Source organism: Exophiala viscosa, assembly GCF_022695815.1.
Source record: "Exophiala viscosa unplaced genomic scaffold EDD37scaffold_2, whole genome shotgun sequence".
Taxonomy (NCBI): Eukaryota; Fungi; Ascomycota; class Eurotiomycetes; order Chaetothyriales; family Herpotrichiellaceae; genus Exophiala; species Exophiala viscosa.
This window is the reverse complement of record NW_026944354.1, coordinates 1,734,063-1,756,438: the sequence shown is the minus strand read 5'-3', so window position 1 is coordinate 1,756,438 and position 22,376 is coordinate 1,734,063. Positions and strand designations below refer to the sequence as shown.

Genomic DNA, 22,376 nt, shown 5'->3' with positions numbered 1-22,376 from the left:
TTGAATGCTACCTTTATCAGATTAGATTTGTCAAGAAGATCTCCGACCAGTAAGAGGGACATTCACGACATCCACAGGAGGAGTTTTAACATTTGTAGATCACGTTGGTGCAGGGATCGAGGAAACAACTTCATGCATGGCGTCCGCTCGTCAACTTACTTATCGGTCGAAAGAAATTTTCCTTCCATCGAGACCTTGGCGAGAAACACCGCTGATTCGAGTCTGCTTCAATGCCCGATCCCGGGGCCATTGCAATGAAGACAGAGTCGTGGCGTCGTCCAGCGTCAGACAATGCAACGGCAAACGACAATCACGTCACGTCGCCATGAAGACAAACGCTGCAGCCTCGCTTCACGCGCCGGTACACGAGTCAAGTTGTCACGACCATCACTACTTCTGGCCTCCATAGTGACCACGACAAACAGCAATTGCGCATTCTAGATCGCACAAATTATATCGTATTTCAATCAGTTGCAAAATACCGTTCGACTTCTCTCGACTTGGTACAATACCACATATAGCAACTACCATTCTCATAACCCTGCATGGTTAGGTAACCATACAAAGTTGCAAGCTAGGTCTTCCGGCAGCATATCCCAGCCGCTCTTCATTCCCTTGGGTGAATTGACCATTCCTTTCCCAGCCCTGTCGGAAAATGGCGCCTCTAACCAACGGCACACATACGACACGTGATCTATCAGTCATCAACAAGACCCGCCAGACACTTCCTGGACCACAATTGCTCCATGAGTTGATTGCATTCGACCAGACACAACGGCTGCTTCTCGACTTCCTCACATCTGGTGGGAAGAGGATTCAGCTCACATACCATGACTTCCATCGCCTTACGGGCTTGCTCTCGCGGGACATCCAGACACGGCTCAAACGTATCTCGCGGCAGAGGTATATTGTCCCAGTCATCATACCACAAAGCCCAGAGCTTTACATAGCATGGGTAGCGGTGTTGAAAGCCGGTGCCGGCTTCTGTCCTGTGGCTCATGATGTCCCTCTGGAAAGGCTCAAGTTTATTGTCAAAGATGTCGATGCTTCCTTCATTCTGACGATACCAAGCATGCTGGAATCCGTCCGGAGCAAAACTGCAAATGTCGATTGCATGCCAATATCACTCAAAGACCTGGAAGCCAGGTTAGGGTCCGACTGGGAGGACGAATCCAAGCTCGAGCTTTTGAACCGGACGAAGCCAAGTGACCCAGCTTATGTCATGTATACTTCCGGCTCTACGGGTCTGCCGAAAGGAGTCGTCGTTTCGCATTCCTCGGTGTCGCAATCAATCCTTGCTCATGATGAGCACATACCTTCGTTCAAGCGGTTCCTTCAATTTGCTTCACCAACCTTCGACGTCTCAGTATTTGAGGTGTTTTTTCCCTTCTTTCGAGGTGCAACTCTAGTCGGCTGTGATCGCGAGCGTATGCTCAGTGATCTCCCTGCTACCATCCGATGTCTCGAGGCGGATGCTGCAGAGCTCACTCCTACGGTTGCGGGGACGTTGTTGAGGACCAGAGATGCAGCGCCTTGTCTGAAGACACTGCTGACGATCGGTGAAATGCTTACTTCCCAAGTGGTTCGGGAATTTGGTGGAGGTCCTGACAAATCGAGCATGTTATACGCCATGTATGGCCCAACCGAAGCTGCAATACACTGTACACTTGCGCCAAGATTATTTTCAGATGCGTCGGTGAGAAGCATTGGTCGACCTCTCTCATCAGTAACAGCTTTCATTCTTCAGCAGTCCGATCACCTTCAAGTAGCGCCTGTTGGCGAATCAGGTGAACTCGCCGTTGCAGGTCAGCTCGCTGATGGGTATTTGAACCGACCGGATCAAAACAGTGCAGCATTTGTTGAGCTTCCCGGATATGGACCAGTCTACAGAACCGGTGATCGAGCTGTTTGTCTCCCAGACGGTAATATCGAAATACTTGGCCGAATGACCTCGGGCCAAATCAAGCTAAGAGGACAAAGGGTCGAGCTAGGTGAAGTCGAAGAAGTCGCATCAAAAGTCGACGGCGTTCGGCTCGCCATTGCCAGCGTCATTGACGACAACATGGTGCTCTTCTGCGCAACAAACAACGAAGTCAAGACTGTGGACGTATCTGCCATGTGCAAATCTTGGTTGCCACCTTACATGCGCCCGGCCAGAATCATCCTCATAACGGGTGAAATACCGCGCTTGCCTTCCGGCAAGGTTGATCGCAAGACCCTCGAACAAGATTTTCGGGATTCGCAGCAATCGTCTCGATCGCCGGACACATTCGAGAACCAGACCGAGAGAGACATAGCCGATGTATTGGAACAAGAAATGGGCCACTGCCCTGACAGGCTGAGCTCCTTCGCATCACTGGGGCTGGACTCTCTTCGGGCGATCAAGATCACATCCCGCCTCCGCCCAACCTATAGGCGAGTAGATATTGGCATGATAGCCGAGTCTGACAACATTGCGGATCTATCGGCGCTTTTACAACGCGAAGCAAGCAGTGGCAGTCCCCAACAGCTCGGGTCCCCATACGAAGCATCGCAGGAATGGGAGATGATCCAGGAAAAAGTGATGGCAAGCTCACCAGTCAAGGAGCTCCATGCTTCTTGGGAGAAATTGATTCCTTGCAGCCCTATGCAGGTAGCGATGATTGTGGAAACAGCAGCAAACGGGGAGCTCAACTTCAACCAGATCTGGCTCCGGTGCTCTCCAGAAATTCGCTTCGAAGATGTGCGCCGGGCGTTTCATGCTTTAGCGGCACGTAATGAGATCCTGCGGTCTGGATTTGTCCCTACCGCAGAGGCGCAGATGCCGTTTGCACAAATCGTCTGGAAGGACCTTGTGGACAACGACCTTGGTCTGCTCCATCCTTTACAAATAACGCCGCAACCTGCGACTGAAAATGACGGCAATATCCTCATTACTCTTCACCATGGCCTCTATGATGGCTGGTCTTGGGATCTGATTATTGACGACGTGAACCAAATCCTTACAGGCGACCAACCACTCGACAGACCGCAATACTCAGAGTTTGCTTCCTATCAGCGCTCAACTACTCTTGGTGACGACACTGAGGATGTTGCCTACTGGAAGGACTTGTTTCGGGATTTCGTGCCTTCGACATTTCCTATCCTGTCATCTTCTCAACCAAAGAGCCCGTGCAGGGTGTCAATCGTTCATCCGTTGACCACCTCTCACAGTCTACTTTCTGTTACTGCAAACGCCCTGCGGTGTAGCCGAGAGACGATCTTACAATCCGCATGGGCTGCCTTGCTATCGTCGTATGTTGACAACTCGGACGTTGCTATTGGAGTTGTGTCTGCTGGCAGACATCTCCCACTGCTAGGCATAGAGTCTATCATTGGCCCTTGCTTATCGACAATTCCCATGCGTCTTGACATGGGCGCCGTGAGAACGGCAAGGGACATCATCAACCAAGTGCAAAAGCAGCGTACACACTATCTTAAGTCCCGCTCAATCACGCTTCGCGACATCAACATAGCTGCAGGCATAACGCCCGGCAACAGACTGTTTGACACACTATGTGTGTGGCAACAAATTGATGAAGGACAACATCGCGATACATCGAAGATTCATACTACAAAGAGTGAAGACGTCCTGGACTACGCTGTCGTCCTAGAATTTGAGCCCGGTGATGGGTCCGTTTCCCTGAAGATGTCTTTTGACACAGGCCGAATCCCTGAAATCCATGCAAGGTTGTTGATTGCGCAGCTGGATGAGGTCACCAAAAAGATATTGAGTGATTCTGAGATTGAGCTCAATCAACTCTGGGGGAAATCTGAGCCACACCTCATGTCACTCGCTAATACCGAATATGAGCACTTCGAATCGAGCTTCGATCTTACAACAACCATTCAAAGTCTGGCAGAAACGCAACCCGATCGACTCGCAGTGGACTTCGTGCAGAATTTTGGTGAGGAAAGCGGAATGGTTGAAAGGGAGACACTGACCTACTCCGAGCTCTTCACGTACGGACTGAACATAGCCTCAACCTTACGGGATACCTACGGAGTGAAGCAAGACGATATTGTGTGCCTGATTGCCGGCAGATCTCTCGACCTCTACATCGGCATTGTGGCTGTGATAATGGCCGGTGCTGGCTACATGTGTATCGACCCTCGCACGCCGCCAGACAGGATACGTCAGATTTTGAGCATCTCCAGCACTCGTGTGGTGTTGGTCGCTGATGACTTCGAACTTGATCTGGGCAATACGAAGCTAGCGTGTCTTGCGATATCGCACCTCCGTGAAGGATCGAAACACACTAAGGACCAGTGTATTTTCAAGGCCGGAAGGGATCAGCTTGCATACGCAGTATTTACGTCTGGCAGCACGGGTGTTCCTAAGGGTGTTCTCATCACCCGTAAAAACCTTCTCAGTAATCTGGAACAGTTATCACACATCTACCCATGTACACCTCACGAAGACCGCCTGCTACAGTCTTGCTCTCCCGCCTTCGATGTCTCAGTCTTCGAAATTTTCTGGACATGGCATATGGGCATGACGCTATGCACGGCCTCCAACGATGTTCTGTTCAGAGACCTTGTAGGCTTCATACGCAAGTTGGGTGTTACCCACCTTAGCATGACTCCCTCGGTCGCTGCCCTCGTGCATCCAGACAACGTTCCGGGCGTGAAGATGCTGGTGACTGCGGGGGAGCCAATGAATTCAAAGGTGTTCGGCAATTGGACTGACCGTGGTCTATACCAAGGCTATGGTCCGAGCGAGACAACCAATATATGCAACGTTCGACCTAAAGTAGCAAGAGTGGATGTTTCGAACAATGTTGGCCCTGCCTTTCCCAATACCTCCCTGTTCATCTGCAGACGACATTTAATCAGCTCTGTAAATGCAGCTGATAGAGGTCAGACCGATATTGAGTCAATATTCTTCCCCGTGCCAAAGGGCGGAGTCGGCGAAGTCTGGATCGGTGGAGAGCAGGTTGGACGTGGGTATATCGATCCTGACCTAACAGCAAGAAGCTTCTTCGACCATCCACAGTATGGTCGACTGTACCGCTCGGGAGACTTTGGAAGACTTTTAGCAGATGACACCCTCGTTGTCCTTGGTCGTGAAGACGACCAGGTCAAGCTTCGAGGCCAGCGGATTGAGCTAGGTGAAATCAGCTCGTCGCTAGTCAAGAGCCCAAAAGTCCTAGATGCGATTTCGTTCATCATCACAAAGGAAGGGCGAAATTCCAGACTTGTCTGTTTCTGGGCCCCCCAGACGCCCGCAAAAGCTGATGATGCTTCCCAAATCACAAGGTCGCTTTTCGATCACTTAGCAAGCTCGTTACCTGGCTACATGGTACCGGATGTGCTCATCTGTCTTGACGAAATTCCTTTGACGAGGCAGGGTAAGGTCGACCGTCGGGCGTTGATCGACAGATACATTGGAATGAGCACAGAAGACTTACAAAAGGCCTCGAGGGACAGCGACGAATCCGAGGATGTGGCTGAAATGTCTGAATCGGAATCTTTGGTCGCTCAGGCTTTGGCCGATGCTCTCGGTGTCCCTCTCAAGTCAATTACCCGCAGGACTTCATTCTACGCTCTCGGGATGGACTCGATCAGCGCAGTAAAAGTGGCTCAACGACTTCGATCGCATTTTCCAGCCGTGGAAGTATCTACTATCTTACGGAATGCATCAATTGGCCAACTGACTTCATGGCTGGCACTCGATCGAACAGAGGCAGGTGGATCAGATGATCAGCGCTTCGATCACTTCCTCGATAACAAAATAAGAGCTAAGGCGGTCGATACTTACTCTCGTTTCGGATTACGAGTGGAGAAGATCCTACCGTGCACACCTCTCCAAGAGTCCATGGCGAGTGGCTCGTTGGCGCCCGGGTCTACTGCATATTACAACTCACTACACTTTGCAGTTCACGGCAGCTTGTCACGGCTGAAAGACGCATGGTCAAAAGCAATGTACAGGCATGACCTCCTCAGAACCGGGTTTATCTCACTAGACTCCGCTGAGAGCCCATTTGTGCAAGTGGTCTTGGGGGAATACCATCTACCCTGGCAGGATGAAGGCAGTGCAAAGGAGGCCCCGCAGCAAGACGACGCTTTGGTTCTTCCACCATGGAAGTTGGTCGCGAGCAAAACAGACACGCACACTAAGGAACTGAGGTTCGACATTCACCACGTTCTCTATGACGCCGAGGCTATGTCCATTCTCCTCGACGAAATTCAGTCGTTATATCACAATCGACCCCTTCCACCTCCGGTGCCATTTGACAATTATCTTTCATTATTGGAAAGCACAAAAACTGATGCCACCGATCAATTTTGGAGTCAGAAGCTTCGGAATGCCACGAGCTGTAAGCTGGGCGACCTTATTATGACTGAAGATCGACACAAAGGCGTGCAAACATCGATTGCTGGCCGGGATGCTTCTTTGAGTCTTTCGGCTTTCCAAAACTGCGTTCGAAGACTGTCTTCAACGCCTCTAGCGGTCTTTCAGGCTGCTTGGACTCGTTTACTCTCGTGCATATTCCAGGTACAGGACGTTTGCTATGGTAATGTCCTAAGCGGGCGGAACTTGCCTATCGACGGTATTGACAGGATTGTCGCGCCATGTTTCAATACTGTTCCAATCCGATTACAGTTTGGTCGTGAAGCGACGAACGCTGACTTGTGCAATGATCTTCAGCAAGAGAACGTTGAGCTGTTGCCATACCAGCCGAGCTCACTGCGTCGGATCCAGCGGCAGAATATTGCACATGGTGGAGCATTGTTCGACACCCTAATCCTGCTACAGCAGGAAGAGGTGCAGCTGGACGAAGGTATCTGGTCCCAAGTTCATGAATCAGGAGACATGTCCTTTCCCTTCATCCTAGAGATAGTCATGGACATGGCAACTGATCATATACACCTCAAGCTGCATTCAGAGGTTGCAGGTGAACGTGTGTTGACCCAGCTGCTAGCATGCTTTGACACTCTCCTTCAGCATACGGCAAAGTACCCGCAATCTCGGGCGTTGGACTTCGCTGTCATCGCTGGGAAACTATCGAAGCTCAAGCCATTCGAAAAGTCATCTCGCCCAGTCCAAACACTGGCTGAGAACCATGTCAATGGGTTCGAGCCGCTCTCAGATGTCGAAACTTTGGTCAAGGACACTATCATGCAACTCAAACCTGACGTCTCGGCCATGATTCGCAAAAATACTACCATATTCCATTTGGGATTGGACAGTATCAACGCTGTGCAAATAGCAGCAAGGCTTCGTAAGAGTGGTTACAACATTTCAAGCGCAGACGTTCTGGAAGCTGCCAGTATCGACCAGATTGCGGCGGCATGTGAGTCAAACAGTCAGCAACCGAGTGAGCCAGCGACATTCGACCTCGCCGCATTTGACCAGAGATATCGCGAGAGATTGTGCGCAGACAACAACATCAATGGAGCTGCTGTTGAATCATTCCAACCATGCACCCCAACTCAGTCAGGGATATTGTCGCAATTCTTGCGTTCGGATGGTAATTTGTATCTCAACTCAGTCCACTTCGTCCTCGAGAAAGGAGTGGACGTCCGGAACTTGAAGGAGGCTTGGACAACCGCACAGAGTTTGCATGAAATGTTGCGAACTGGATTCGTCGAGACAGAACAAGCGGACACTCCCTTCGTCATGGTGACTTACAGTGCAGATGCTGTCCAGCTCCCCTGGGTTGAGAATGTACAGAAGCCATCCGCTGGCAGTCTTCCCACAGGTCAGCAAGTTAAGCTTCCACTTATCCATCCACCGTGGCAGCTATCATTGGACAGCAAAGAAGGCACGGCGACCCTTGAGATTACTATGTTACATGCGCTGTACGATGCGCAGTCCCTGAATATCATACTCCGAGATGTCGCTGGGATATATAGCGGCAAGAGGCCTCCCAACATGACTCCACCGTCCACAACTATCTCCAGGATCTTGGCCATGAGCAACGAAGAGAGATCGCAGGACTTTTGGAAGGAAGTGCTACCCGACCTCTGTCCGACTCGATTTCCTGACATGAGGATATACTTCAACGATGCTCAAAGCTTCGGTGTTGCGTCAAAACAGTGTACTTTGTCTCGCTCTGCCCTGGAGAAAGCCTGCGCCGATATTGGTGCCAGCATACAAGCTGTATGTGCGGCTGCATGGTCCCTCATTTTGTCCGCCTACACGGGCCAGGATTCAGTGACCTTTGGCATCATTCTGTCTGGCCGAGATTTTGATACCGAGGAGGAGAATGAAGTCGCTTTCCCATGCATCAACACGGTTCCGTTCGCGACCAAGATTTCGCAAGATCTCCAAGACCACCTGATGCGTTGCTCCAAGCGCTGTGCAGGGATACTAAGGCATCAGCACACTCCGATAAGCTCGATCAAGCGCTGGGCTGGGGTCGAGGGTGAGCTTTTCGATACTGTTCTCGTACTGCAAAAGTACAACTCCGAAGGGGGTCCAGATAGGCCGTGGAAGCTCGTCCAAGATGAAGCTTCTGCTGAGTACGCAGTATCGCTGGAGATCATACCGGACGATGAGGACATTAGCCTCCAGCTCACATTTCGAGAGAATGTCCTCCCACCGGAGCAGGCAACTTATGTTTTGGACGAGTTCAACATGGTGGTTGAGAAGACCCTAGGCTTTGGAGTTGATGAGCCAAAGGAAATGTCCAGTTCCTTGATGTCCGTAGTGGCTCCTGCTGATGATCGTATCGAAACGGAGATACGCTATCTACATGAGTTTGTCGAGGTGATGGCAAAGCAGAAGCCAGACAAGATCGCTCTCGAGTTTGTGACCAGCATACAAGCAGAGACATTTGAGAAACGAGAATGGACGTATGCGGAGCTGGATTTCAAAGGCAATCTGATCGCTCAGCTTCTGCAAAGTAGGAACGCGGAAGTCGGAGACCTGGTAGCCATATGCTTTGACAAATGTCCGGAGGCCTCCTTTGCCATCTTGGGAATCCTGAAAGCGGGGTGTGCCTATCTTGCGATCGATCCAGGAGCCCCCAAAGCGAGGAAAGAGTTCATTCTTCAAGATTCAAGCTGCAAAAACGTGCTCACCACAAGTGACAAGGTCTCAGAATTCCCTTCTTCACCGGATATATCAGTGCTTGCGCTAGACACCATCGACTGGTGTGTGGTGCTCAGCAAGAGGCCCAGGTCATCAAGGGAACTGAGTCCGCAGGACACATGTTATTGTCTTTACACCTCTGGCACGACCGGGACACCAAAGGGCTGTCTGATCAGTCATGATAGTGCCGTCCAGGCAATGCTGGCCTTTCAGCGCATTTTTCAGGGTCGTTGGAATGAGTCGTCGCGCTGGCTACAATTCGCATCCTTCCATTTTGACGTCAGTGTTCTCGAGCAATATTGGAGCTGGAGTGTTGGCATCTGTGTCACATCCGCTCCTCGAGATCTTCTGTTCGAAGATCTTCCAGCCACCATCCGGACGCTCAAAATCACACATCTGGATCTGACCCCTAGTTTGGCACGATTACTTACGCCAGAGGATGTGCCGGGTTTGTGCGAAGGCGTTTTCATTGTCGGCGGCGAGCAAGTCAGTCAGGATATCTTGGAAACCTGGGGAGCTGCTCAATGTTTGTACAATTTCTACGGTCCAAGCGAAGTTACTATCGGCTGCACGGTGCATCAAAACGTCCCCAAGAAAGCCAAACCAACAAACATCGGCCAGCAATGGGATAATGTGGGGTCATTTGTGATGGGGCCCAACTCACAGAGACCTGTTCCTCGCGGAGCCGTTGGTGAACTCTGCTTGTCCGGAGTTTTGGTCGGGAAGGGCTACCTCAATCGGCCTGATCTCACAGCACAGAAATTCGTCACTCTGGCTGGGTCTCAGACCAGGGTGTATCGCACCGGTGACCTTGTCCGTCTCTTGCATGATAACAGCTTCGACTTCTTGGGCAGAATTGATGATCAAGTCAAGCTTCGAGGACAGAGATTGGAGATTGGCGAAATCAACCATGTGGCGATGAGTGCCGATCCTGCTATGAAAGATGTAGCAACCATGGTGCTGGAACACCCGAAACAGCAGAGGGAGCAGCTTGTGACCTTCTTCTCCGCTGCTCAGCGCAGGACGACACGAGAAAAGCCGACTATCATCTCGAATGCCGAAACCCGAGCCTTGATAGAAGCCATCAAAAAGAGGTGCTCGGACAGCCTTCCGCCCTACATGGTTCCGACACACTACCTGGCAGTCTCCTCCTTGCCACTATCGGTCAACAACAAGGTTGATCACAAAGCACTGAAAGCTCTGTACGAGACGAGTGGGCTCGATCCGAAGTCATCATCAGTAAACCAAGAAGAAGACTTCAAGACAGACAACCCAAGGAGCATGTCCAAAGTGATAGAGGTGCTCGCGGAGTTCTTGCAGGTCTCTACATCCAGCATCAAGCCCACTTCAAGACTCTTCGAGCTGGGATTGGACTCTGTAGCGGCGATCGGACTTGCTAGGACTCTCAGAAAGAGAGGTTTCGAGAATTCCAACGTGGCCACAATACTTAAGCACCCTGTCGTGTCCGACCTGGCACGAACTCTGGATCAGAAATCTGGAAATGATCAAAGCCAGATGGTCGCAGCTGCACAAACGCGCATCGACGCGTTTGCAAAGACCCACCGTCACGCGATCCTTCAAGCCTTGGGAGTCGGAGACGACCAGATCGAGCATATTGCACCCTGCACTGCGTTGCAGGAAGGCATGGTCTCCAGAGTCATGCGCAGTGAGCCTGGCGATACTACCTATTTCACATCCTTGCAATTCGGACTCAACCCCGGAATCGATCTTGCCCGACTGAGACAGGCATGGACTGCTGCACAGCGTTCAATAGGGATTTTGAGGTCCTACTTTGTCTCTACGACAGATGGCTTTGCGCAAGTAATCCTGCGAGAGGGCCTCAGTGATGCAATCCCTGAATTGGTCAAATCTGATAATCATGAGGTTGATGCGCTTTTACACTCGTCATTCGTACAATGGGCCACCTCCACCAAATCCTTTTCAAAGTCAAGCCTCTGGAGGATGCGCATTGTTGAGTCCAATCACACCAGTTACATGATCCTTGACATCTTTCATGGCCTCTACGACGGAATCAGCCTTTCGTTACTCTTGGACCGAGTCCGACTTCACTATGTCCACCCTGAGGAGGGTATCAAATCCGACAAGCAATTCTATGAGGCACTTCCTTATGGTCCACTATGTGTGATGCCGGACGAGGAGCAGTTCTGGTCGTCCAGACTTGCCAATATCGAGCCATTTAAGCTGCCTCTGACCCCTCCGGACACCCAGATGCAAGGACAAGCAGTCAGCGCGCATGTTCAAATACCTCTTGAGGCTGTTCAGGGTCTATCCCAGCGACTGAACGTCACAACTTCCGCGATCTTTCAATCTTCATGGCTATACACCTTACAAAAGCAGTTCAAGGCCAGACCTGCCATGAGCGTGGTGGTATCAGGGCGGTCTTCAGCTAATGGGGATTTCGAGAATGTGATCGGTCCCATGTTCAATACCATACCTTTCGCAATAAGTGGCCTCCGGGAGGGATCGACAGTTGTGGACCTTGTTCGGGCCTGTCATCATCTGAGTGTTGACGCCCTGCCGTATCAACATACACCATTGCGAAAGATTGCAAGGTACCTGAAAGCAGACGTCAATTCACCCTTGTCCGACAGTTTGTTCGTGTGTCAAATGTCACGCGGACAGCCTACCGAGAGCGTCCTTTGGAAGGAATTATCATCTGAAAGCCAGCCGGATTACCCCCTCAATACCGAAGTCGAACAAGATGAATCAGCTTTCACGGTCACCGTTGTTGCAAAACCTGAGTACCTCGACGAGCTCGCGATCAAAGGCCTACTCAGCACCTATCTCGAGGTTGTGCAAGGCATCGGAAAGGCGGAGATGCTGCTACCTGAGGACTTCTGCGGATCAGCACGAACAGCTTCCGTCAAGGACGTCGCAGAGGGAAAGCAAATCGGACATGGTGGCCTCACCGAAGATGACGAATGGACCGATATCCAGCTCGCTGTGCGAGACCAGGTCGCCAACCTAGCCTCGGTCAGTAGGGAAGTAATTCACCCGCACAAGCCAAGCATATTCGAGTTGGGACTGGATAGCATTGAGGCAATGAAGCTTGCAGCCCGGTTGAGAACTGTGGGCGTGAAAGTCCCGGTGAGCGCCATCATGAGATTTCCGACCATCGCAGGCATCGTGCAAGCGGCACAAATTGAAGGATCCAATAAGACCGAGGACTCCGAAAGGTCACTCTCAGCCCTGATGAACGCAGAGCAACAGAGAGAACTCAGGGGCATGCTGCAGGATCAAGGCGTCAGCCTGGATGACATGGAGATCGTTCTACCAGTCACGCCAATGCAGGAAGGCTTACTTGCCGAATCTCAGAAATATCTCAACGTCATGGCCTTTAGACTGAACAAGGAAACCGATGTCCCACGACTGACAAGGGCATGGGAAACAGCCGTACAGACACAGCCTATACTGAGGACTCGATTCACAGCAAACGAGAGATCTGACAATGATGCCGCCTTCGTCCAGTACGTGTCGAAGCATGGGGCGGGCATGAAGGTCGTTAAGGACATGGAGCTTACGGACGTTGTCCGAAGCCTGAGAGAAGACGCTACGTATCAAGAGTTGAATTCGGCAACCTTCCAAGCACGAATCATCACCACCCGAGACGGAGCAGGATTTCTGGTACTGTCAATGCCACATGCAATGTACGATGCGTGGTCGTTACATCTTCTGCATCAGGAAGTTTCAAGACTATACCGGGACCGGTCACCAAGTGACCACCAGGACGAAGTCGCCACCATTGATTATCAGGCTCATCTTCAAGAGGTCTTGCAGCAGTCGAGGAGCCTCCCAGCGCAAACTTTCTGGCAGCATCAACTATCGGATCTCCGATCAAGCCTATTCCCAGGGAATGTGGGCGACGAGCACCCGTCCGCACGGAGTCTGTTGCTCCAGACGATGTCCAAAGCTAGCTTGACGAAGGTCCTCAAGTTCTGCAGGGAGCAAAGCGTCACACTTCAATCTCTGGGACTTGCATGTTGGACGACAGTCCTCGCCCATTACGCCCGCCAACTCGACGTATGTTTTGGTCTGGTGCTGTCCGGACGCACGACGCAGGACTCAGACCGCCTCGTCTTCCCTACATTCAACACTGTGCTTTTCCGACCTAATATCAACGGGATCAGCACCAAGGCTGAAGTTCTACGGAAAGTGCACGACGTAGCGGTGCGGGTTTCGGAGTTCCAGCACTTCCCATTGCGCAACGCCGTGCAGTACGCTCGAGAGCAAGGAGCCGCTCCTCAAGTTTTCGACTCGTTGTTCACCTTCCAGAAGCTGCCGGACGCGGAGAACCAACTGCTGACGTTGTATGATGAAGTCGCCAACCATGACAACGTCATCAAACCTCCTTATCCGGTCAATATCGAACTGGAAGGCAGTCAAGGTGCCCTCTCGTGGACTGTTGCCTTCCAGGAAGGAGTCGCTACAAGCGAATCTGGCGAGGAATTGCTGTTCAAGCTGGATGCGGTCCTGTGGTCGTTCATGAGCAGCCCCCAGCAGCCCGTCTTACAGCACCTTGATGATCAGGTGTGCATTTGCGGGTTACCTGCAATAACCTTCCGCGAGACCGGAAAAAACGATCTTAAGCTCGATGACATGCACGCCGATAGTGCTGAAATATGGTCCGACCTGGAAAGTACAATCAGAAAGATACTCGCCGAAGTCTCGCATACAGATCCTGATACGATAAGAAAGACGACCGGTATCTTTCACCTGGGTTTGGACAGTGTTAGTGCTATCAAGGTCTCGAGTATATTGAGGAAACAAGGACTTAGGCTGCCTGTCAGCGAGATCGTCAAGCTGCAAACAATTGAGAAGATGGCGGCCTCGGTACAATCATCAAAGAAGGAAATTGGCGGACCCGAGTCCGTTGTGAGCAACAAGCACGGAGATGATAGACTGTCTCGAATCGATCCAAGTGCGACAGGCATACCCGAGGAGGATCTTGAAGCAGTTCTTCCCTGCACTGCCGGCCAGCTTTATATGCTTGACATGTGGGCTGCTAGCGGTGGTCGACTGTTCTACCCAACCTTTTGGCTTCATGTCTCAGGGGCCAACACGGAGACACTCCAGAACGCACTCAACAACCTCACTAGACGTCTGCCAATATTGAGAACGAAATTCGTCAACTACATCGCCGATGGACAATTGCGGATTGTGCAAGTTGTTTTCAAGAGCGACACTGCTCAAAGGTACAAGCTGCCATGGTCCTATCGGATCAGCGATTCTGCCAACGGCCTAATCCTCACTGTTCGGATCCATCATGCTCTGTACGATGCAGTAAGCTTTGGGCTCATCGTGTCCGAGATTGAAAAGGTATACCGGAATGACAGCCCCTCGTCTCAGGCCCAGACCCAATTCGACGAGTTTATTGACAGGACCTTCTCGGGTTCAGCAATGGTGAAAGACTTCTGGGTTAGCCATCTAGCTTCAGGACATCGCACCTACAAGCCCATGGGAAAAGGATCATTTGAGGCGAACAGGATTGAGAAATTCGAGCCTCGAGTCCTGCACACCGGCCAATTGACTGAAAAGCTGAAGATACACGGCATCACCATCCAAGCATTGTTTTTCGCCGCATACGCCGGGATATATGCAGCTTTACCACGTGACCAAAGTGGCAACGAACAGACCGACGTAATCGTGGGCATCTATCTCGCCAACAGGTCTTTGGATATCGAAGGTCTCGACGAGTTGAACGCTCCGACCTTCAATATTGTCCCACTGAGGATCCGAGTGACCGGATCTCTGCTGGACATTGCTCAACAAGTACAACATGATCTAGGTGAAATCACGAGGATGGGCAACTGCTCAGTAAGCATGAGAGACATATGGGCTTGGACCAAGGTGAAGGTCGACACGTATATCAATTTCCTTTCATTGCCACAACGGGGACGGGAGGGATCTGGTACTTCGGCGACCGCTGGTGGTCAGGAAGTGAGAGTGACACATGCACAATTAAGTCCCAATGAGAAGGATCGTCTTGGAGCGGTCGAGGGAGCGTCACCTTTTGAGGACAATGAAGGCATGCTGACAGATGCGGCTGAATGGTGCCTGGTAAGTTTTGTCCTCCATAAACACCTTGCGAAAAAGACTGCGCTAACGTGTTTCTAGCCGGCAATTGATGTCGAAGCAAGGGTTTCGGACGGTCATCTCGGGATCGGTATCTTTGCGCCTGAGGATATGCTTTCGGCAAATCAGGCTGAAAATATTTTGGAGGACATGAGAAGAATGTCGATGGATTTTGCGTAGGTGTACGTTTGGCGTCGGTTGATCAATGAGGTTCTTGAATTTAGCCTGCATTCGATGGAGAATAGACTTGTTGTTTGACTGTAGGTCTTGTTATCAATTCACCTGCTTGGTCCTTTCGATCTCTTTGGCGGCGACTTCTCGGTGCATATTACCACAGGCACTACTGATATATTGGTAAGAGGATTTATGTATGCCTCATTCCCGCAATCTCACCTCATCCCTGACAAAACAAGCTCATTAGTAATTTTCTTCTTCAGCTTCGATCCACGTTGTAATCAGATGTGCAGCAACTTCCTCACTCCATTTTCAGATGATTCATCGAGACGCTGCCGCCATGACCCCTCGACAGAAAGCGAGATGTACCGCAATTCATCAGCACTAGAACTCACTATGCCGCAAGCAGCCTAATCGGGGGTACACCACCTCCCACTAGAATGACATTTCACCCCATCCAGGGGCATGCATCGCAGCATCTGGCTCGAACTGGACAGCCCTATTCGAAGTATATCTACAGCTAAAGTTACGCACGCGCTAAGTCAGAGTCCAGCGACAGCCGTATGGTCACTAGGTCACCTCAAGTGTTCCAATATGGACGGCTTTTTGACATTGTGGGACACTCAGTTCAGCCCCAGACTAGTAAGAATGTTGTAACACATCTGGAACTATAAAAGCGATGGCAACCATTACAATACCCGTCAATTCCTCTCGCAGTCGCATCTTCCAACTTCGAGCAGCGTTGCTACCAGTTCCAACCCCTGATTGACGCTTCTCAAGGTTGTCGTCTCTTGCGAGCTCTTCGTCACACGCCCCTCCGCACGCAACGCTCAAAGATGGCAGTCCCAAGAGGATCAGCGACGAAGGTCACAGAAGATGAAGAGCCCGTCATTGGAGGTCCATATTCACTATTCGATGGATCATTTATTCTAGAATTCCTCGAGCCGAAGCCATCAAGGCACGCAACGTCAGTTCTTTCCGTTTGATCAGTACCCGTTTCCTAAACTATGCCGCTGGACCGTCATATCAGCCTTGCGGTCGAACTCTTCCCACAGAGCCCGAATAGTACTGACCCACTGTCTCCAGTGTCATGATGCGAGCAACATACAAGCACGATCATCCACTGACCAAGAAGGCGAAGAAGCATCCTCAGGTCAGTCACCCCTTCTAGTCCGCCCCCCAGGATGACAGCCTTCTCTGACACACCATCCAGTCACCACCTCTTCATCTCCATTTCCAGCAAGTCGAAACATTCGTAGTCCTGCAAGGATCGGTCGGCCTCACAAGTACGTGGTCCGCCACTGACACTTTCCACAACGCAAAGAATACCGGCGAATCCAATCCGCATGTCATCGACACTTGGGTACCACACGGCTTCTTCCCTGACCCGAACGCCACGGAAGACACAGTGATCATTGCCTGGGCTCATCCCGACGACAAGGCGGACAACATGATGGATAGATTATTCTTCCAAACGCTTCTTATGTACGTCAGCGACGTTTCGGAGGGGAAGGAGAAGATGAGCATCCTGCAAATCATGTTAACTCAGTACGTACTCCGAACTTCCAATCCGGCCAGACTGCGTACTGGTGTCGTAGATGCCACTGCCGGCGCGTATGGTTGACTTTGATGCTAACTCTATGGCAGACACGTTAGCGAGACAGCTCTTATATGGTTCCCGAGGGCGTGGTTTCTGGGCCCGCTGCGCTGGTGGATACCGCTACAAATGCAAGCTGCGTGCGCAAAGATCGCGACGTGGCAGGGTATGAAGCCGCTGATGCAGCAATATCTATCCCCAGAGGATTGGAAAGCGGCGCAAGGGCGGATGACCGGAACGAAGGTAAAGGCGGCATAAGGACTGGCATGGAGGCGAGATATGATGTGTTATCTGGACACCATCTCCGAGATTGATAGCCCGAGGAAATGGATGTGCGATCAATACCCCGTTTCTGCGATAGCTGATGTTATCTAGACTTGACTGATAGCAATAGATATTTGACCCGAGTCTAGGGCAATACTCCTGGCATCGTCCACACAAGCGCCACGCATCGTGTCAAATGGAGATCATCCCACAGCGAAGTCTCATGCATTAATCTGGCTCCCACCCATGTCACTCCCTGCCTGTCTCACTGCACTCGGCTTCTCCTGAGCTAGCTGTCTTTCCCCCACGGACACGGCTTCGGCACAACCACAACCCATCCCCAGGTCATGCCGCTCACAAGCTGTACGTAAACTCAGGATTCTCCTTGTCAGTCAAATCAAGCCACCTACACGAAACACCGCACTGGTTAGCCATACCTCATCTGCACCTTCACCGTCGCGCCACAACACCTTCGAGCCAAGAGGATAAGGAAGAAACTCACTCTTGATTCTCCAACTTGACATACCCCGGCTCCTGCCTGATGAGAGCCTTGATCTTATTCTGGCGATTACAATACCACCAAATGAAAGCCAAATCAATCAAACACGCGCCCCAGCAGCAAATGATAGTGATCTCCGCAGGCTGATACCGCGGCGCATCCTTCGGTCGGAAAGTCTGCGGTCCAATGATATTCCCCACACAATATCCAACCAGGTACAGCGCCGCGACGGTCGTCTTCTTCGTGTAGCCAGCGACATTGGTCGCGATGAGACTGAGGAGTGCGACGAACGGCGTCGGGCTCGCCTGCGTGAGATAGTATCCGGCCAATCTGCCCGAATTATTGTCCAAGGGCAGTGCGACGATCAAAATCATGCCGAGCAGTGCAGTCACCAGACCGCCCATGCTGACCAAGACGCGCTGGCCCAGACGATCGCCCAACCACCCACAAAACATGAGCGATACGACTTCGACCGCGCCGCCGGGCGTGCCGTACAACAGCGACTCGTCGGCCGTGTAGCCGAAAGATACAATCTGTCACAAACCCAGCAAAGTCAGCCCAAGATACCATGCCCGTGGGCCAGATACCACATAATGCAGGACGCAATCGCCTCAAAGACAATCGCATGCAAACACTGCAGGAAAGGGGAAAAACATACCAGCTGCGAAAAGAAATTGCTAATCCCACCGTTCGGGATATCTGCCGTCAGGGCATAAAACACAAATGCCCACGTCAACGGATCCAGCAGCGCTTCCTTCATCTGGTACCCTGTTGCAACAGTCACTGTCAGCCAAACACCATCCCAAAACACTTCTTTTGAAGTAATGTGAACGCGCGATGCCACGCAATGTTCGGGTTCTCACATTTGAAATGCCGATTCCCGATCCCCTGCTGATTGACCCTCACTCGTTCCACGGCCAAGATACGATCTTTAGGTTTCAGCCACCGCGCATTGAGCTGGTTATCAGGCATGATGAAGAAGAAAACCACTCCCAAGCAAGCAGTCAAGCAGCCATTGACCAAGAAAACAATCTTCCACGGCGCAATCGCGGTACCGTGCTTCTTCGCGCCTACCGCAATACCGTACGCGACCAGCCCACCGAAAATCTGGCCGAAGCCGTTGAACGAGAACCAAAAGCCCACACGAGTGCCTTGTTCTCTCTTGGTGTACCACTGGGATGTAAACAGCGCGAAACCGGGCGTGACTGCTGCTTCGAAGATACCCAAGAAAACTGCGAACAACAGCATTAGCATTTCAAGATCCTTTCCTGTCGATGCACACACACTGTGTCCAAGTCCGAGTGGAATTGAAGTGCAGCAGAAACTCCTGCCTTTGAGGTAAAAAAGCGAGAGAAGAACAACTTACATCTCACGGCAATAGCGCCACTGTAATTGTTGACCGTGGCAAACAGACTCAACACAATCCCCCACATCACGACACAGAAAGCAGAATACTTTGCCAGAGGCAGCCTCTGCAACAACCGGTTTGTAGGGTACTCCCAGGCCAGATACCCAAAGTAGAACATACTGCTGAGCCACTGGTAATCGTCGCCCACGAGGCCAATATCCGTCTTGATGCCCATGATACTGGCGTACGACAGGGTTGTTTTGTCCAAGTAATTCAACCCGTAAATGACACACAGCAAAGGCATGAGGTGGAAATCAATGATGCGCAACAACCGCTTGTTGGTCGCCTCGTCGATCTCGACGACCTCGCCTGAGGCGTACGCCTTCATGGCTTCGTCGGCATCGTTGCTGTGCGCGAGGATCTTCTGGGCCGCAGCGGATGTGGATAGGACCGAGGCATTTCGTTTTTCAGTCATGTCTACAGGCGACACGGAGCGGACGCCAGGCAGGTTCTGGACCGGTGCGGTCTTGTCGTCGGCTTCGATGTCGGCCATTTTCGAGCGGTTACGTGTGCCTCACAGGCAGGAAAGAGAGGAGGGCAAGATGTTGGACCAAAATCCAAAAAGGAGAAATACCACAAAGTTTGTATACAGACCACAAACCTTGGGTGCGATGGATTTCAGGACCGGGAAGGAAGACGCAACACGAAGTTTATGAGATAGTAGTACCTTTGAGTCAAACAAGCGAGAGAGTGCTGCGTCGTTATCAATGAACCTACTGGTTTGGAAAGAAGTCCCCGCCACCATGCAGATTCATATCAATCAGTGTGATGTGTGATGTGGAAATGTTGCAATGTTGCATCACCCAGCAGCGCAGATTGCAGGATAAGAGATCCCGGAGACGCCATCTGCCCAGAGATACTAATGTGAGTAGTCAATCGGCGACTCATCACTTACGAGACGAAAAGATCGAACAGGCAGGTGCCGACCAGTGACTCGCGAGTCGAACGTGGAGATGGGCGTACATTTGCAGGGGGATAAACATACTGTGTAGTAAAGGAGGGGTCAAAGGGAAGCACCGAAGCGATGATCAGTCCTTCTGATAGAACTGATACCGCAAGGCGACGTCAGTGGTCAAGGATGATCTTCGCTTCCCGACGACTCTTGACCGCTTTGGGAAGGTCTACGGCATAAGATAGTAAACCAATACGAAGTGTGCTGCAAAGGAAAGATAACGTTTAAGAGTCAAGACAGTGCTTCAAGAACATTGGGCAAACGGTTCCTACTGTACGAGTAGGTGTTCCGCCATATATTACTGTAGCAGTGAAATATACGCCTGCAGCGGTACCGAGGGCACCCATTTTCGCACTGCGCTTACGAGAGTACAGTACCCACGGCAATCCATGCAAGCCCAGAGCCGGGGACTCTTACATTGACCTTTTGCCATATGGCTCGAATGGCATGATGATTGCCACGATAGCCTAAGATATGTCAATCAGTGACTGAATGCGAGTGGCATGTAAAACTGCTGGGGCACTTACCATCGCGATGTAAAGAGCCGCACAAATGAAAATGGGCGCGCTGGTGGCGGTATTGGCGTAAGTCGCGACAAAGGCACTGACGAGACCCATGACTCTGTTGCATCCGACCGCGATACCGTTTCCAGTGGCTCTATGAGCAGACGGCAGAACCTGTACGTCAATGTCAGTCTCACACCCACCAAAACACTCCAGATCTTCATATTACCTCTGGCGTATACGCATAAAGCGTGCCATAGTAAATGTTGACGACATAGTAGATGGCGCAAGTGAAACCCAGGTTCTCGGAAGCTGTGCGAACAGCGGTATAGGCGAAGAAGAAGGCCATGGACATCAAAGCACCAATCACCATGGTGTACCGACGACCCAAGACTTTCCAGTTGCACATGAACCCAGCTTGCACCGGGCCGAAAATTCCGACCACGTTCGTGATCATGTAGTTCCTCCAGGTAGTATAGTTGCTGTCGTCGCCTGTGTCCGCACCGCGACTTTTCAAGTACTGGGGCAAAAACACGTAGAACAGAGGATACGCGAGACCTGTACACTTCTGTCAATATGGCTCTTCGTACAGGGCATATATAATGTCATACCAATCAAAGTCCAAGATAACCAGATCATGGACGTGGAAAATCCCAGCTTCTTGGTAGCAAAGAGTCCCCGAAGATGTGCCAGGAGTTCACCGAAGCCATATCGGGACTTGCCATAGGTCGACTTGATGGGTCCGCACGCTTCGAGTTTCTCCAGAGTGAGTGAGCAGGGTCGGTTGTACTTTTGGGAAATCTGTCGGAAGGTCTCCACCACTTCTTCATCCTTGCCCTTGGCCAGCAAGTACTTCGGGGTTTCTTTGAGTCGGATCACGGTGACTCGTAGAACGCTGAGAACGAAAATCAGTGCGCCGTTGCTATACCAGACGTATCGCCAGCCCTAAAGAGAGCTTGTCAGCCATCAAATCCTCTCGCGAAAATCGTAGCAGTTACCTTGTTGTTGTCATAAGTACAGGTCGCGGCAGATGTGCAATAATACCCTTCGATCGACAGGAAAGGCCATGCAAAAGCAGCTGCGATGACGGGGGCAAGACCCCACCAGCATGCCATCAAAGTCAGAAGCCATTGTTTGTCGCCGGGAAGGAATTCCAAGAAAATAGTGGTGTCCAGGATCAGATTTCCACCAGACCCAAAGGCAGCCAGACAGGTAAAAAGGCCCAAAACAGTCCAGTTGGGTGAAGCTCCAGCACAGATGGCGAAAAGGGAGCAACTGAACAGTGAGAAGTTGAACGCGAATCTTCGTCCAATCACATCAGCACCTAGACAGGTCAGTCAGTTGCTGGCATTCGCAAAACACCAGCGTCGCTCATACTCACTCAATCCCCAGAACAAGGCTCCGACCAACATGCCGGTATATGCGGCCACAGTCAAACCATTGGCAAAGGATGGTCGGAACTCGTAGCCCGCCTGTGTAGAAGTGACAGACTGCAGAAGCAAGATCAGGGAGTCCGCGGCATATCCGAAGCCGTTGAGAACAAACAATTTGAGATGCATGTTTGTCCAGCCGATCTCGTCGATGGCCTAAAACAGCAAGCACCGGTCAGCACCAAACATGGGGAGAGCCATAGCAAAGAAGCCTTACTTCATTGACGAGGCGCATTTTCTTGTCCAAAGCAGGGTCGACATCGTTCATTGAAAAGACCTGGCCCTCGACAGTCCTCTCGTCGATGGATTGCACGGAGATGCTGTGGCGCACTCTCTCCGCAAGAGTATTATGGTGTTGTTCATGTTTTGGTACGTCTCCCGGCGAGACGTCTTTGTCA

At 51.3% G+C, this 22,376-nt stretch overlaps 3 protein-coding genes across 3 annotated transcripts; 1 reads left to right on the top strand and 2 right to left on the bottom strand.

Moving 5' to 3' along the window:
• Positions 1–655: 655 nt before the first annotated feature.
• EDD37DRAFT_646898 (nonribosomal siderophore peptide synthase SidC) lies at positions 656–17,180 on the top strand (the record flags this gene model as incomplete). The annotated part of the gene is made up of 6 exons (XM_062817791.1): positions 656–5,320; positions 5,369–15,136; positions 15,194–15,327; positions 16,412–16,478; positions 16,539–16,873; positions 16,973–17,180. 6 exons carry the CDS (start codon positions 656–658, stop codon positions 17,178–17,180), a joined length of 15,177 nt encoding a protein of 5,058 aa, XP_062673099.1.
• A 208-nt stretch (positions 17,181–17,388) lies between these two features.
• EDD37DRAFT_255475 (MFS transporter) lies at positions 17,389–19,723 on the bottom strand. The gene is made up of 5 exons (XM_062810731.1): positions 19,052–19,723; positions 18,549–18,917; positions 18,344–18,453; positions 17,689–18,218; positions 17,389–17,592 (listed from the first exon to the last, which is right to left on the bottom strand). Exons 1-5 carry the CDS (start codon positions 19,584–19,586, stop codon positions 17,541–17,543), a joined length of 1,596 nt encoding a protein of 531 aa, XP_062673098.1. The 5' UTR covers positions 19,587–19,723; the 3' UTR covers positions 17,389–17,540.
• Positions 19,724–20,458: 735 nt separating this feature from the next.
• Positions 20,459–22,246, bottom strand: EDD37DRAFT_559700 (membrane transporter; the record flags this gene model as incomplete). Its single annotated transcript, XM_062813808.1, has 7 exons — positions 20,459–20,512; positions 20,573–20,722; positions 20,778–21,106; positions 21,160–21,493; positions 21,547–21,872; positions 21,930–22,134; positions 22,196–22,246. The coding sequence occupies 7 exons, from the start codon at positions 22,244–22,246 to the stop codon at positions 20,459–20,461; spliced, it is 1,449 nt and encodes a 482-aa protein (XP_062673097.1).
• Positions 22,247–22,376: the final 130 nt, after the last annotated feature.